Source organism: Ceratotherium simum, chromosome 18 (assembly GCF_057802395.1).
Source record: "Ceratotherium simum simum isolate JZ-2026a chromosome 18, ASM5780239v1, whole genome shotgun sequence".
NCBI classification, from domain to species: Eukaryota; Metazoa; Chordata; class Mammalia; order Perissodactyla; family Rhinocerotidae; genus Ceratotherium; species Ceratotherium simum.
In genome coordinates this window covers 28368116-28385331 of record NC_141917.1, presented here as the reverse complement: position 1 = coordinate 28385331, position 17216 = coordinate 28368116, and the positions used below count along the sequence as shown (strand labels likewise).

Below are 17216 nucleotides of genomic sequence, written 5' to 3'. Positions count from 1 at the left end.
AGTATTTTTAACTTAAAATAGTCTCAAAATCCAAATGATGCATCATTCCCTGCACAACATTACCCTGAAGTGAGATGTCTCTCACCACAACCATTAAAACACAATTCTCTTTCCAAATGCAAAATTTCCTGGAGAGAATATATCATAGTAGTGACAGAACGTCACTGTAACGAGACACTGCATAAGTCTGGTCCCTATTCCGCTGTGGATCTGTCTGGAATATCAGGAAGCAATTTCCCTACAGGCAAGGAACAGGGCAACCCTAAATTCAAGTGGATTCCAGCAGAATTCTGCCTGTAAGTAAAAAGACCAGTGCTATTTATAAGTCAAGAGTCGGGGCTAGTACAGGTGGGTTAAGAATCCTATTATTGAAAAAGAGACTAAGAAGTCTAAGCTAGTCTAGCGACAGAGCACTTTCCCCAAACTACCTCAGGCAATAACCATTTATATTTAAGATCACTGGAAAAAACAGAGAAGAATTAACTAATATAATAGAGGAATTATTGATGGGACTGAAAACATACTCTTCAAGTGCATGTGAAAAATTTTAAAACCAATGAAGTCATAGGATACAAAGATATGGCTAACAAATACCAAAAGGACAAAGTTTGAGAAATCATAGTTTCAGATCATAATACAAAAAACATTTAGAAAAACAAAGAGAATGAAATGATACTCAATTAGAGAAGAAGGTTTAAAATATTTTCTTAAAAACCAGAGTTTCAGAATGCTGAATATATTTAAACAATAGAAGTATTAATTTATTTGGCTCTTATTTACAATTTTAAATATATTTAAACAACATTATTCTTAGAAATCCTCTTTTTTTTTTTTTTTTTGCTGAGGAAGACTTGCTCTGAGCTAATATCTACTGCCAATCTTCCTCTTTTGTATGTAAGCTGCCACCACACCATGGCCAGTGACAGACTAGTGGTGTAGGTCTGCCCCCGGGAACTGAACCTGGGCCACCAAAGCAGAGTGTGCCAAACTTAACCACTAGGCCACTGGGGCTAGCCCAGCAATACTCAACTTTACATCAAATTTTTATCCCTGAAGCATAAGTCCATTCATCTTGTTATATTTCTAGGAGAGAGAAGATCAGAATATAAAAGATTTATTTATAATAATCATTCTTACTATTAAATAGTTATGAAATTCTCTCTTAGTCTCCCCAATACAGACTTGCATAGTGTTTTATATAGAATCAAAAGATTTTTTTACATGTGTACATGTATCATTTGAAACATTTTCATGGACAAGTTATGCTGATCATTGTATATGGTTGGCCCTCTGACCTCCCATACATATGAGTTAACAGCAAGTAAAGAACTACAAATCATACAATTGTTTTTGGTTTTCCTTTATTCGAAATTAAAATATGAAATACACTTATGGGCTATAATTTGCAGTTACATTTTAAATGACCCATTCTCTAAAGTACCTGAGTTTTAAGATGAATATCACCTTTTTGTCTTCACATGGTAGCAGATTTGAGGGGATTATGGGCATAATGGAATGGAAGGCCACCCAGAAATCAAAACAAAAGCTAACCAGCACCTGGAGACCCTAGAGAAGAGTAAGCGTTCTCAAGTTTCCCCATTCTGAGGACTCTGTGCTTTATGATATTTCCATACCTCACCTCCCACTCTCCTAAGTCTCTCTTCTATGAAAAGAAAAAAAGTTTTATTATGAAAGTCAAATGTGCAAAGGGCCTAGAGAAAATTTAAGATATGGAAGTGTAACAGAAACTGCACATCATCCTCCAATCTCTGTTTCTACATCTTTCTAAAGCAAAACCTTCTCTATTTTTAACTGGACAAATTGCTGCCCAGAATTTCCCAGCTTCCCATAAAGCCCAGTGTGGCCACATGAGATCTGTCCAATGAGATCTGACTGTGTGCCCCTTGTGGGCTATGCTCGCCCTTCCTGGGATGCAGACCCAGGGGGAGCCATCCCGGGCCATCAGGACCATCGTAACATCCTGGATGGTGGGGCAACAGGAGGATTCCAGGTCCCTCATGATGTGGAGCCAAGCTCCCATACCAGTCTGGGACTTTGAACTGAGAGAGAGAAAAATCTATCTTGGTTAAGCCATCTTGTCACATTGCGTCAAATGTATACACTTGCTAATACAGGCAGTCTGAAAGCTAATGCTTCAGAGAAGCGTTGATAACAAATAATCTTCTGTTAATGCTTCTGTTTAATCCTATCTCACAACTCCAGGGTGCTAAATGCAGTCATCCAAGGAGTCAACGTTACTATTTATCCAGGAGAAGTGTTTTCTTAGGAAATAGACAAATGCCAATTCTTACATCAGTGAAGAACAAGAGCAGACAAAGTAATGAAAGGGGCTGGACAAATATGTAGGTGCAGTTCAGAGATCGCGTGGTGAGCCTAGGAGCCGACTTTCCCAGCTGATTGCTAAGTGCCTGCGGCGCTGTTTGGTGAACAGGCAATTATGAAATGGAGGGAAAAAAAATTCCAAAACCAAAAACATAAGTCACGAGCTTCTGCTAGTCTTTGAGTTTTCTTTTTCTCATTTGTACAATGAGAGCAGTTGGCTTGGTGATTGTCAAATCTTTTTTTTTTTCCTTGAAAGACGTGAAAACTTTTCAAAAGCCTCATGTAAAAGAGCATAATGGTGATCTGGGTAAAGTAGCAATAATCATGATAATATAGGAACCAAATGCAGTGAGCACTCACTGTGTGCTGGGTACTGCTAATGTGCCCACACTGTCATCTCATCTACGCCTCGAAGGCCAGCTAAAATGATATGATTATTGATGGTGTATTGTAACTATACCCGAGGCCTTATCTCTGACAGTGCTTTGCTCATAAGATTGTAAAGCATCCATAAAAATTCTCTGGTCAGACTTCCAAGCATTTCAGGTGGAAGGATAATTGCTAAAAAATAGATGCTAAAAATGCCTTGCTTCTATAACTTAAAGCCTGTCACCAGTTTAAAAGGTAGGAAATTGTACCAGTTCGACTATCCTGTACTTTGTGGATAAAAGGAATGAAAAGTGTCAGTGTAATACATTTTGAAAGCAAGTTTTTTCAGAAACCCTACAGGGCAGTATGATTTATGGTAACAGATTTTTGGACCAGTTCTCAGAGGGTGTTGGGATTGAAGATGACTGTATCTCCGTAATAATGTGGTAATTCTTAAGGTAGGTTTATTGAAGAGACACCACCTGAAAGAGCTGAGCCATTTAATTTATCCCTTAACCACCATAAAAAGTGTTCTGGACTAATGATGCCTACCAAGGCATGGTGACTAATGTCCTTGTCCTTCCTCCGGATTCTGATATGCTTTCTTGAGACGGAGAGATAAGGGGTGGGTGATACAGCCAACAGGAAGGACACAGGCAAGGGCAATAAAAGCCATCACATTTATCTTGTTTGTTGTGACAGAAAAGAGTTTGAGAAGTGTTGTTCCAGATAACACAACAGACATCTCCAGGCAGCTTTTTCCTTCTCTTGTTCCTGTGTTCTCTTTGCATGTTTTCAAGAAATCAAGAGAAATCTGTGCCTCAGTCAGACCAAAGTAAAACAAAAAGCCCAAAGACCGAAGCATTGACCTCATTGCTAAAAATGTTAGGTGAGAGGGAAGTGACTGGCAGCTCTGAGATATTTTCGACTCATGGAATGTCTGCACAATGTTCTGGGGCCATAAAATTCTGTGGATTCCACCAATTTCAATCAGAGTTGAAAAAAATGGACTGTGGCAGTTCCCACTGACCGGCCCAGAGAAGCATCCAGGATGGGTGTGTAGTGTCCCCTCCAGTGTTGCTTCTTGGAGGGCCGTGGCATCTCAGCTGGCAAGGAACTGGGCACTGTGCTGGGATGTCCAGGTCCCATTGCTCTACACTTCAGCAGGCTCTTCAAAACTGAATTAGGGCTCCAGTAGTAAACACAAACTCTACCCACATGGTGTTATATGGCCACAAAAACTACACTGCTTAAGAGCTTTTAGTGTGGGAGATGATACTGGTGGAATATTTTTTTTTTTTTTCAAAAAAGCAGGATGTAGAATTTATTATATAATGCAATTTCACCTATGAAAAAATGTGCCAGGGAAAATCTAGAAGGAAATACAGCAAAATAGTAAAATTTTTTTTCTTGGTAGGAGTAAAAGCATTGGTTATCTTCTTTATAGTTTTCCGTATTTCCCAAATTTTCTACAATGAGCATGTATTAGAGAAACATATTTTTCCCTATAGTAAAATGATAGGGGAGAGAAGATGCTTGGTTATGATGGAAATAACTAGACTCCTGTCTAAGATCTGTTTCTTAACATCAAGTGCAGTGAAACAAAACTATATGACTCCAATTTATTCACTCTAAGCTAATTCTTTAGATTATGATTTTCTTAGAGAGGAAATTCTGTCCACTTAAGAGGACACACATCTCATCAAGGGTACTATAGCCAACTATACTGCTCTATGTGTATGTGGCATGACTTTAAAAGCAGTAACAATAAACTTTAAAAACAAACAAAATAACTGGGTCTTGGGATTAAAAATGACTTTAGTGCAACATAAATTAATATTTCTCTCAAGGTAGTCACTAAGGGAAACCATTCATTCTTCTACTGGTATTGCCATTTCTCAAAATATTTTTGGAGCTCTCTGTGGCACTGCTCAAGAAAATATTTCTGTTACTTTAATCATTCTTTATTTTTAACCAAAAATGGTTCTACCAGTTTGACGCCTCATTTACCTGACTTGACTTCAAGTAACTCTTGGCCTTTCCTAAAAAAACAAATATTCTCAAAGAAGAACGATTCCCAACCACTGAGAATATTTAAATTAAAAAAAAAAAAAGGTGCTACAGACTTTTTGAAAACAATTCTGAAGCACAAGTTTTCCAATGATATTTTGAGTAAGAACAGCATTCTTGCAATAAGTGATTGACGTCCCCCCCCCGCCCCACCGCGCCACCATGCCCCAAAATAACTACTCTGAGGAGGCCAGTGTTTTAGCGGGGAGGGAAAGGGACCGTTATGGATTAATGAAAAGCCTAGATAAAGACCACAGAGTTAGACTGATTTCATATTCTAGTAAAAACTAACAAAAGCCTGTTCCAAGGCAAAGATTTTCAGGTGCACTAGAGAAATGAAAAGCCATCAGTAGTTGCTTTGGTCCTTTGGTGTGGCTGGCAGGAGGAGAATCCGAGGCTGGAGATCCTAGGGGCTTCTTCCCATAGAACAATGCTCATAAAAGATGAAATTACACTACCTTTTCTCTCCATTTGCCTTGTTCATCATTTGTCAAGACTGGCTTTACATAAGAACCACCTGGGAGGGCCGCCTCGTGGCATAGTGGTTCGCGCTCTGCTGTGGCGGCCTGGGGTTGACGGGTTCAAATCCCGGGTGCGCACCAACGCACCGCTTGTCAAGTCATGTTGTGGCGGCGTCCCATATAAAGTGGAGGAAGATGGGCACGGATGTTAGCCCAGGGCCAGTCTTCCTCAGCAAAAAGAGGAGGATCGGCGACGGGCATTAGCTCAGAGCTAATCTTCCTCACGAAAAAAAGAAAAAAGAAAGAAGAACCACCTGGGAAGCTTTATAAAAACACTAGTTGACTGGCAACCTGCACACAATGGAATCTGAATCTCAGAGCATAGAGACTGAGTACATATATGTGTATGTGTATGTGTGTATGTGTATGTGTGTGTGTGTGTGTGTGTGTGTGTGTGTGTAGACTGTTTATTCTTTTTTCCCCTTCTTTCTCCCTTTTCCTTTCCCTTTTTCCTCCCTTCCAGTTCCCAGGTAATTTGGATACACTGAAACACTGTAAGGGGTGAGAACCATGGCAACTGGTCCAGATGAGGATCATGGCTTCTGTCTACAGAGCTCATCTCAGCTAGCTGACAAAGTGAGCTCCTAAACAACTCACTCCATTTACCACATCATGCCATTCATACAATTCATAAAAACAAAAATCAGGGAATACTGCCTGGTCCATACACACAATCTCAGAAAATAGTATTTTAAAAAAGGGGAATAAGAAGTGTATAGTCACCAGTTGACTAACCACATGTAAGATGAAAACATACTTCTAAAGGCACAAATGATGAAACCATGTCAGAGCCTAGTCATTGGAGGTGATGCTATGCTCTTCTTTTGGCTTATCTGTAGATTGTAAATTTTCCACAATGAATATGCATCACCTTTGTGACACCTACTCCTGTGCCGGCCTGTTGACTTAAGAAATGAAGACCACATACCGGCAGTATCTTGGGCTGTCACATCCACGCCATGTGTAACCATGACCCTGAGGCATTCCACGTGTCCTTTTGTAGCAGCAAGATGAAAACTGGAAAAGAGATAACACAACCTCCTTAAGATTTCCTCTTTAGAGTTCATCTCTGACATCTCTTTTTGCCTCTTCATGTACGCTGACTTTGTCTCATTTGAGCTCTACAACCACCCAGCGAGTAGGTGTTATTATCAACCTCATTTTAAAGATGAGGAAACTGAGGCTCAAAGCAGTCTGATAATCTGTTCATTGACACTTTTCATTAAGTAACAGAGCAGGAGCTAGATCTTAGGTCTTCCAACCTAAACAGCAGGCTTGAAAAAAATAAGATTCAACTACATTATTTGTCTCCTTAAGAAACAATAGTCAGAGTCCCTACTAGATTCAATTCCTAAATTATAAGTACTTCATCAACTTTTTCTGTTGTCTAGTGCTTTCACAAAGCCATTATTTTTAAGTAATATACTCTGTAAAGAGAAACTTGTCTAAGTCAAATAATGGTCAAGGTTCTTGGACAACATCAATGTCAAATCCATTGTTGTGCTGTAGCTGAATAACAATAGTTGTATGCAACTTTCGTTAAGTGGCTAATGTGTGCCAAGCATTTTACTACTCACTTTTATATATTATCTCTCTTCATTCTCATAACAGCCTTTTGAGGCGAGTCCTATTACTAGCACCATAGATGGCAGGTGTCTACTCAGTCAGGTGCAAACAGCATTAAACAAAACCCACAATTAGGCTCCAGAACTCAATGACACTTGGGAGTACAAACCATGCTCAGCATGTTTAGACTTGCCATTAAAAGAAGGCAAATCTAACATCCAAATACCACACCAATCATCCCTGCAGGTCGCAAGGGTGAAGGGCACTCCTACAGGCAGAATGAAGCACAATTCCACTGGGCGTTCAGGCCCAGAGGCTGAGAAGGCCAAAACCCTCAGGAAGGTCCCCACTGTGGAGGCCTTCCCTCTTCTCAGTCTCCTTACTATAGAGAGAGGTTAATGAACCTTCCCGTTCTCCTCCTGCCTCAGTTCTGTTTAGGGAGTTACCTTCTCAGGATACGTGCCGTGCAGCACCTTAGTGTCTGTACCTCTGAATTAATACCCAGGCAATATTTTTTTCATAGGACAGGACCTGTCACTGGGGCCCAGGGTCACACCCAACTAGCAAATCCAAGAATGAAACCAATCCAAACCCAAGTCAGCTTGACTCTACATTTCTGCTCTGGAGAACTAGGCTGAGTGAAGGTGGACAGATCAGCAAATGGGGATACTTCAGTTCTGGTTGCAAATTAGCCATATGTTAGTTATGTATCTTTGGGAAGTCAGTTTAACCTCTCTGATCCTAAATTTCCTCCACTGTAAAGCGTGGGGATTGAATTGGATGGTACCTGATGTTTCCTCCAGCTGTAACCTTCTATTAGTTTAGCTTACCTGGCTCTGATCACACTAACTATTTCTGCATTTGCGAGCAATTTATGTGTAATGTTTCTTTACAGTCAAAATCCACTTTGTAGGTGATTTTGCTTACAGTGAAACTTCGATCATATGGAATGACTTGGGAATGTGGTGACTTGTTTAAATGGAATTCCTGATTAAGTACAGCTTAACCAAAAGAACCTCCCTAAAAGGCAGTACAATAATACCTGTGTTTTCAGCACTGTTGGGGTAACTTAATTTTACAATAAGTTCACTTTTACACAGCGAATCGTTTACTTTCACCGATCTTGGTGGAAGGTTTCTAAAATTTCTCCAGCCTTAGTTACATAATTTAATTGCCCTTGAGGACATGAAATCACCACTAAGAGCCTCAATTATCAAACTCTACTTTCTAGGCCATTAATCTAAATGTCCCAGATTATTAAACCCTAATATTCATTAATATTTATCTTCTTTTCTTAATGTCTATGTGTTTGATTCTAAGCTGTTCACTCTGCTATCTCCTATGACCAGGAGAGAAGTCAGAACTATCTGGACAAGAGGGTAACCACATTCTCTGCTAAGTATAAGAGTACTAGGATGAGTGATTAGTACATACACACACGTACACACACACCCCCCATATGTGTGTAGATCTAACTTTTTTTAGATATATAACTTTTGACTGAAGTATAACGTATGTAAAGAAAACCACACATCATAACTCTACAGCCTGCTAAATTTTCACAAATGGAATATGCCCATTTTACTCTCATACTAATCAAGAAACAGAACATGGCCAGAGACCCCAAGGCCTTCCTCATGTCTCCTGCTAGCACCCCAGAAGCTCTCCCTGTGCCCCTTCTAGCTAGGAACCCCCCTCCCCATGTAATATTTATATTTTTTCTAGTCTGAGGCTTCTAATCCATAATGACTTATGGATTGTGTACTATATTTACAGGGGGTTCAAATTGCAGACACATGTGACAATGACACCACTTCTCTACATTGATAAATGTAGTCTGATGAATGTGATGTGCTATTCTATGGATGATTTGGGAATTGTAGGGCTTCTGGATCATTATTTGGAAGGTCAATACTGGTTATAAAGCAGAAGTGAGGTGTTAGGAAGTTGAGATCAATATCCAATTCTACAAAGAAACTTTCTTAGACATTGCTTTTTAAAATGAAATCCCTTATATCAACCTAAATCGACCCATCTTTGATGGCTGTGACACATTTTATTGAGGGATCCAGTAAATTAAGGTTTCACTGCATATGCTTTAATCAACCATGTGTGTGTGCACGCGCATGTGTGTGTGTACGTGAGAGAGATTTTGCTTTGCTCTGCCTCTCTCCTTAGAGTTTAGATTAGAATGTGACTTTTTCCTCTATTCTGTGAACTCTCCAATTATTCTCCTGCAGAATATTGTGTCCTGCTGAGAAAACAGGATAATGATAGTCTTTTAAAAATTCATAATTTTCTCCTCATATATTTTACCTAAAACTTCAGCAGTCACTGGTCTTATAGATAAAATGAACAAAGTACAAATATAATTAGAAATAGCTAATTATATAAGGATATCTGTACTTGTGATTTTTACACTGCATATTCTAATATCATATTTTTAGCTAGTAAAATCATTTTTAGTTGATGTGATTCAATTAAATATATCATTGTTTCAGGTGTTTCTCAAAGGAGACTCTCATTTCCAGGTGTTTGCTGTGTTCTGATGTCACATAGAAGCTGCTGCTCTACTTTCTAAGATACATGGGCATGAGAATAAGCAGAAAAGGGAAGAGTTGATCATTTTAGCCAGAAGTTTCTGATTCATTTTTCCAGACAGACAAGGAACTCCACTACGTATCATCATTCCTTCTCCCTGATAGGCATTTCCGGGAAATGGGAGCAAAGCCAAGAAACACGATGTGTAAGTCTGCTCACGGGGAATATTCACTAATGCCATGCACCCTCTGTTTGCCCCTCCAGATCTGCCCTCCACCTTTATCCCATGGGTCTGTGGCCCAGGAGGCAGACCTCTAATGGACTGTATCCAACGGGCTTCCTTGTCCTTTGGCTTCTGGTTGGGTTTGACCGATGGGAGACACTTACAAGAGAGAACAGGATGAGAGAAAAGAGTTCAGGGCATTATCCCCTCCACCCCCTCCCAGAACATGCGTTGGCAGTGGCTTCCTTCCTCTATGAAGTTCATAGCTCTGTGGGCCAGCTCTCCCAAAGCTACCACTGCAGCTCTCTGGATTTTGATAACTGCTCTCTCTCCTTGACACTTCAGGTCAGGAGTATTGATATATTCATACTGTTAGTATCCCAGGGCTACTTTCCCAACGTTGCTGGTGTAATCCAGTCACAAATTTATAAATAGTTCCTTTCTTAAACTCTCATCAGTTATCTTATTTGAGGGTGCTACCTGTTTCCTGCTGAATGATACCAGTGTTGGGTATTTTGTGTGTGATCATTCAACACCCAACAGGATAAACTGTTAGGTTCCTGTGGATATTATCTGACTAAATATTTAAAGGGGCAAATTTAGGGCCGGCCCTGTGGCTTAGCGGTTAAGTGCGCATGCTCCGCTACTGGCGGCCCAGGGTTTGGATCCCGGGCGCGCACCGAAGCACCGCTTCTCCGGCCATGCGGAGGCCGCATCCCACATACAGCAACTAGAAGGATATGCAGCTATGACATACAACTGTCTACTGGGGCTTTTGGGGGGTGGGGGGGGAAGGAGGAGGATTGGCAATAGATGTTAGCTCAGAGCCGGTCTCCCTCGGCAAAAAAAGAGGAGGATTAGCATGGATGTTAGCTCAGGGCTGATCTTCCTCACAAAAAAATAAATAAATAAATAAATAAAATAAAATAAATAAATAAAAGGGCAAATTCAGGCTTTAAAAAAAAAAGTTTCAACTCCACATGCAATTGAGTTGACTATTTAAGATACTTGGGCATTTTGGCTAAAATGCTTTGATGGGAGAATGTGACATATCACTTTAATTGTACAGAATACAATAAGTAACTTCAAAAAAGTTTTCTGATAATAGTCTTAGGCCAAAGCAGGAACCAGTTTAAAAGGTTCAAGAATACACCTCTCCAAGGATAAGAAAAACAATTGACTTAAATAAGAGCTAGCACTCAGTCTAGAATGCCCCATGATGCAATAAAGAAATGCTAAAATTCAGATTTTAAACTGTGGATTTGGTCTTGAAAGAATAACCAATACCCTATCCACAACACATTTGGGCACACACAGTTGTACATGCCACAACTGTGTGCTACAATTGCGAAAGCCTTTATAAGGTCTATGAGCATATCCTGCGGAATAACAAGGGTTCTTCAGTAATGAATTAGAAAAAAATGAAGGTTTAGTAAAATCTTCAGTACCATATAGTCTATATTCTCTTTCTCTCTCTATATATAATATATATACTATATATTATTGCATATATAGATACTATATATACTATTATGTATACTATATACTATTGTATACTACATTCTACTATAAAAAAAAATCTGCAGGAGCCAGCCCTGTTGGCCTAGTGGTTAAAGTTCAGCGCTCTCCCCACTTCAGTGGCCGGGGTTCGGTTCCCGGTCACGGAACCACACCACTCATCTGTCAGTTGCCATGCTATGCAGTGGCTCACAAAGAAGACCTAGAAAGGACTTACAACTACTATCTACAACTATGCACTGGAGGGCTTTGGGGAGGAAAAAAAAAAAGAGGAAGATTGGCAACAGATGTTAACTCAGGGCAAATCTTTCCCAGCAAAAAAAAAAAAAAAAAAAAGAAGGGGAGAGCATGGGGCACACTCATGCTTAAAAAAAAAAAACTTAAAAAAAAAAAAAATCTGCAGGCCAGATTTACAAAGAGAAAATATAAAATAAGAAGAATATGGGGCCAGTCTGGTGGTGTAGTGGTTAAGTTTGCACTCTCCGCTTCAGTGGCCTGAGGTTCGCAGGTTCGGATCCCAGGTGCGGACCTACGCACTGCTTATCATGCCATGCCGTGGTGGCATCTCATGTAAGGTAGAGGAAGATGGGCATGGATGTTAGCCCAGGGCCGCTCTTCCTCAGCAAAAGAAGGAGGATTGGCAATACACGTTAGCTCAGGGCTAATCTTCCTCACCAAAAGAAAAAAAGAAAAAATAACTATCAAGGCACAGTTATTTTGGTCTCTATTGATTATTCTTATTAACTCCTTAACATATCTATTATCTAATAATATATCATTGCCATAGAATTTTAGTCAAACAATCATTTTACTACCTTAGGCCATAGTATCTATAACCTGAGTTTGCTAAATCAATTACCACATAAAAGAAAACCAAAATGGTCAGTGTACTGACAGAGCTTTGTCTTGTTTTCACGAAGGGTGTGCAAATACAGAAGAAATGAGGCACAAATTCGACTACAAAATGACTCTGTCAGCAACTCCCTAAGAACCCACCTTCTTTTATATTACAGTAGCACTTGGATGTTCAATCTAGACATCATACATTTGAACAGCAACCAACTACCAACAAACAGACCTGTGTCATTTCATTAATTCTCCTCAGAGAGAATACTGCTGGGAGACAGAGCCCTGCCTTCTCTCTCTCTCACCCCCCAACCCCTGTGCCTAGAAGAAGCTCTTAACCAGGAGTAGTGTAAATGCCACTGTACAGAAGGACAAGGTGGGAAAATTACATTGTTATTTCTTTTGTGTGTTTAATTTGGATACCTAGTTATTTTGAGGTATTAACTTCAGGAAATCTGGTCCTTATTCCTAATATCTATGATTTTGAAAAATTAGGGCCAGCCCCGTGGCTTAGCGGTTAAGTGCGTGCGCTCCGCTACTGGCGGCCCGGGGTTCAGATCCTGGGCACGCACCGACACATCGCTTGTCCGGCCACGCTGAGGCCACGTCCCACATACAGCAACTAGAAGGATGTGCAACTATGACATACAACTATCTACTGGGGCTTTGGGGAAAAGAAAGAAAAAAAAAAAAAAAAGGAGGAGGATTGGCAATAGATGTTAGCTCAGAGCCAGTCTGCCTCAGCAAAAAGAGGAGGATTAGCATGGATGTTAGCTCAGGGCTGATCTTCCTCACAAAAAAAAAAAAAAAAAAGAAAGAAAGAAAAAGAAAAATTAAAACTTCCAACATTACAGCTTTATTAAAGCTTAGAGGAAGGACATACACATGTAATGAGATGAGAAAGTACAACAAGAAGTGTGATACTGGGGAGATAATACATGTAATCTTTAAGGGCTCAGACTAACTGGGTTTGAATCTGCACTTTCCCACTTAATAGTGTGTATCTCGGTTTCCACATCTGTAAAATAGGCTGTGAGGAATAAATGAGTTATATGCAAAAACACTTAGCAAAATGTGAAGCATGTAGTAAACACTCAAAAAATTGCCACCAATTATTACAGCCTCGCCAACACAAGGCAAGGCACAGAGTGGGGGACATGTTGCACATTTTCTCAATGTGCAGAAAAGACAGGCTAGCAGAAGTTAAATCAGAACCACCACTGCTTAAGAAATGAAGAAAGAGGAGGGAAAGAAGGAAGAGAGAAAGAAATGAAAGAAAAGAGAGAGGGAGAGCAGGAGAGAGGAGAGAGACAGGGAGTGACAATAAGAAAGCAATGTCTATTTCCATTGACTGGAAACTCAGGAACAAAGTTGTAGACAGTCACAGACAACAAAAACCCATCCAAGCCTTGTCTCAAGCTCACACTTGAGCTGCTAACATTCTGGCATCTTTCATGGAAGTGATAATGCCCAAAGCAGGGTCTGGCAGCAGCAAGTCATTAGTATTTAAGCCTCTGATGGTGAACAAGAGCAGAGCCAACTTTTAGTAAGATACTCAAGTGGAACGCCGGGTTTGGTTGGGTGGAAAAACATGATTAGGCAGTGACCGAACCTGGGTTTGCAGGTGACAGTGAGTAGGTTTCCTTTCTTATGCAGTGACTGAAAAGGTAGGCATCCTTAGTGGTGGCAGTCCAAGTGACTGATAGGTTGGGGGCCACTCCCTGTCCAGATGGCAAGGGGGTATCTGTGGGGTTACCTCAGGCTTAGGGAGCAGACAGTGCCCCGGATCAGCACACGACTAATTAAGAGCATGGTGGGTGCTCTCTAAAGGCCTGTGTCCTAGATAGCTGGTAGAAGAGCACACCTCTGGATAAAGAGTTTGCAGATTATGGGGAGGTGGGAGAAGGCCAACAGTAGATTGATTATCGCCCCCACCCTGCAAAACATAGACAGGATTCTTGACAATGTTAATTCTAGGGCACTGGAATAACCCCAGTATGGGATAGTTTTGACATTTGTATTGTATATTTTTACAACTGCTGCTATCGCAATAGCTAAATATATTCATTCACTCATATATTCACTATGATACTAGGGTGTTTATGTACCAGACACTGTTCCAAGCACTGAGAAACATGTGGCGAATGAAACAAAGTCCCTGCCCTCATGGATCTCGGCTTTTAGTAGGAAAACTAAACCAGTGGTTCTTAACTGGGGGTGATTTTGCCCCACCCAGGGGACATTTGGTAACGTCTGGAGATATTTTTGATTACTGATGGGGGCACGGGGGAGCAGAGTCTACTGACATCTAACGTGTAGAGGCCAGAGATGCTGCTAAACAGCCTACAATGCATGAGACAGCCCCCACAGCAACAATTATCTATCTAGTCCACAATGTTAACAGTGCCCAGGTTGAGAAACTCTGTGATTATCCATTAAAAACAAATGTATAATGCTGAAATATAATTCTATTCAAACAAATTAAACAAAGACTGAAGAAACAACATGAGATTTTAATCTTTTGATTGAGATATACTTCATATACCATAAAATTTACCATTTTAAAATGTACGATTCAGTTGTTTTAGTATATTCACAAAGTTGTACAACCAACATAACTAATTCCAGAACATTTTCATCGACCTAAAAAACTCCCTGTACCCATTAGCAGTCATTCGCTATTCCCACATTTCCCCAGCCCCAGGCAATCACTAATGTACTTTCTGTCTCTATGGATTTGCCCATTCTAGACATTTCATAAAGACGGAATCATACAATAGGTGGTCTTTTGTGTCTGGCTTCTTTCATTTGGAATGTTTTCAAGGTTCATCCATGTTGTAACATGGATCATTTCCTTAAAAATATTCCATTGTATGGATATATCAATTTTGTGTATCTATTCATTAGTTATAGACGTTTGGGCTGTTTCTACTTTCTGACTATGAATAACACTGCTAAAACATTCCTGTACAAGTGTTTGTATGGACACATGTTTTCAATTCCAGTGGGTATATACGAGGAGTGGAATTGCTGAGCTATATGGAAACCAGGTTGAACTCTTTGAGGAACTGCTAAACTATTTCCTAAAACTGCTGCACCATTTTTACATTCCCAGCAACAACGTATGAGGGTTCCAATTTCTCCACCTCCCAGCCCAGACTTGTTCTTGTCTGACAAATTTTAATTTAAGAGATGAGAATTTTAACTACAACCTAAAATTTCCAGAGGAGAAACACTTAAGTTGTTCTTAATGAATGCTTTGAGGTAGTTATTTCAGTTAACTATCAGTTGAAATTTCCCCCTAAAGGAATATAAAAGAGTGAATGCAAAACAAATTAGGAACATCGTTTGGCTTTTGTCTTTATCTAGGCATTTACTTCTAATTTAAAAATGTGGCCTTTCCTTTTAAAGACGAGAAATGTCATTTAAGAGTCTATACAGTAATATATTTTATGAGAGATTTTGTTGGTTTGTTTCTCTCTTCATTTGACAAGTCAGGAATTCAGTGGAAGAAGGAGGGATATAAAACCCTTTTATCCACTCTACTAACCCCATGCCCAGTGACTGGGACACTGGTCACTGCCTAGGCGTAGCAGGGCAGCTTCTCCAGATTCTAGGGTAGCTGAAGTGACAGCACTTCAATACTCTCCGTCTTGGCTACTCAAAGAGTGGTCTGTGGACCAACAGCCTGTTAGAAATGCAGGCTCTTAGTTCCCACCCCACATCTACTGAATCCAAAGCTGCATTTCACAAGTTTGCCAGCTGATCACGTGCACATTAACGTCTGAGAAGCACTGCTCTAAATGGGGGACAAGTTAAGAGCCTCACACCATCACTTTCACCAAGGCATCCATTGTTTCGACATTCTTTTGAAAACATAATCCCCTTAGGCTTAAAAACAATCTTCTGGGTCTGTTCCACAAAAAAGGAATCTACGCTGTTTTAAGTTTCATTATAATAGGGAATGTTTAGCTTTGCTCACAAAAGCTCAGCTGGGCCCTTCACCGAGATGTAACTAAAAGGCACAAACAGAGCGGCCTGAAGATTTACATAACACTACTTTGATCCCTTTGCTGCTTACTGATATTTGGAATGTCTCAGCTTTTGTCACTTGGAAAGTTGCCAAGATTTCTGTGCTTAAGAGTTTTGTGACGCCCCATCTCTCTCTCCCCCTCCCTGAGGGGGGAGACCTTCTCCCAAGAGAAGGTCAACTCACTGTGTCCCCAGTAGCCTCAGACAGCAGCTGGATGGCAGCCTGAAGGCGCAGGGGAAGAACCAGCAGAGTTGGAGAGTGTGACCTAGGAGGCCGGGGCACCACGGCTGGGTTTGCTGCCTTGTTGCTGTGTCATCCTGACTGAGGTACTTAAATTTAACTTCAGTTCCCTCTAAACCTCTAAACCACGTTTAAGGCAATTAAATAACAACATCATTAAAAATAATAGCAGCTTATCTATTGAACCACAACGCACTAGTCATGTTTAACTGTTACAGCCCCCAACAAGCCTAGGGGAGGGGTAACTATTATCATCCCCATTTTACAGAGGAGGAAACTGAGGCACAGAAGTTTAGTCAATTGCCCAAAGGCCCAGAACTAATAAGTGCTGGAGCCTGGATTCTAACCTGGGCATTCCGCCTGCAGAGTCGGCCCCTCACCACCATGCTGAGAATTGGCACTGTTTGTTAAAGCACTCTGCACACTGTGAAACGCTATATAATGTAACTTACTGGCTGTGCTGCTCTTTAAAGATTTTATTTATTCATTTTTTTCCCCCCAAAGCCCCAGCAGATAGTTGTATGTCATAGGTTCACATCCTTCTAGTTGCTGTACGTGGGACTCGGCCTCGCGTTGGACGGAGAAGTGGTGCCTTGGGGCGCGCCCGGGATCCGAACCCGGGCCGCCAGCATCAGAGCGCGCGCACTTAACCGCTAAGCCACGGAGCCGGCCTGTGCTGCTCTTTAAAAAACAAAATTTAAACTAAAAAAATGGAGGCGTTTGGCCAAAATGCAAACATGGGCTTCTCACTGGGGCAGATCAGGGCTGCCAGCGCTCTCAAACGGACAGGAATGTAATGTAAGTGCTGAAGCAAACAGAGTCTGTGACAGGGGTTTCATTTCCTACAAAACCACTCAGCAAGTTGTGCAAACCTTCCCGAAATAAATACCTCGGGACAAGGCTGGGATAACTTGTCAAGGCTCTTAACCCGAAGGGGATTTGAACT

At 40.7% G+C, this 17216-nt stretch overlaps 1 protein-coding gene across 6 annotated transcripts in view; it reads right to left on the bottom strand.

The window, feature by feature from the left end:
• The window catches only part of RAI14 (retinoic acid induced 14), a 144245-nt gene that overhangs the window by 27341 nt on the left and 99688 nt on the right, over positions 1 to 17216 (bottom strand). For all 6 annotated transcript variants that reach the window (XM_087443174.1, XM_087443176.1, XM_014781574.2 and 3 more), the window contains exon 4: positions 6232 to 6320. In XM_087443174.1, coding sequence (XP_087299300.1) covers positions 6232 to 6320 — 89 coding nt within the window. The remainder of the gene's footprint in view (positions 1 to 6231; positions 6321 to 17216) is intronic.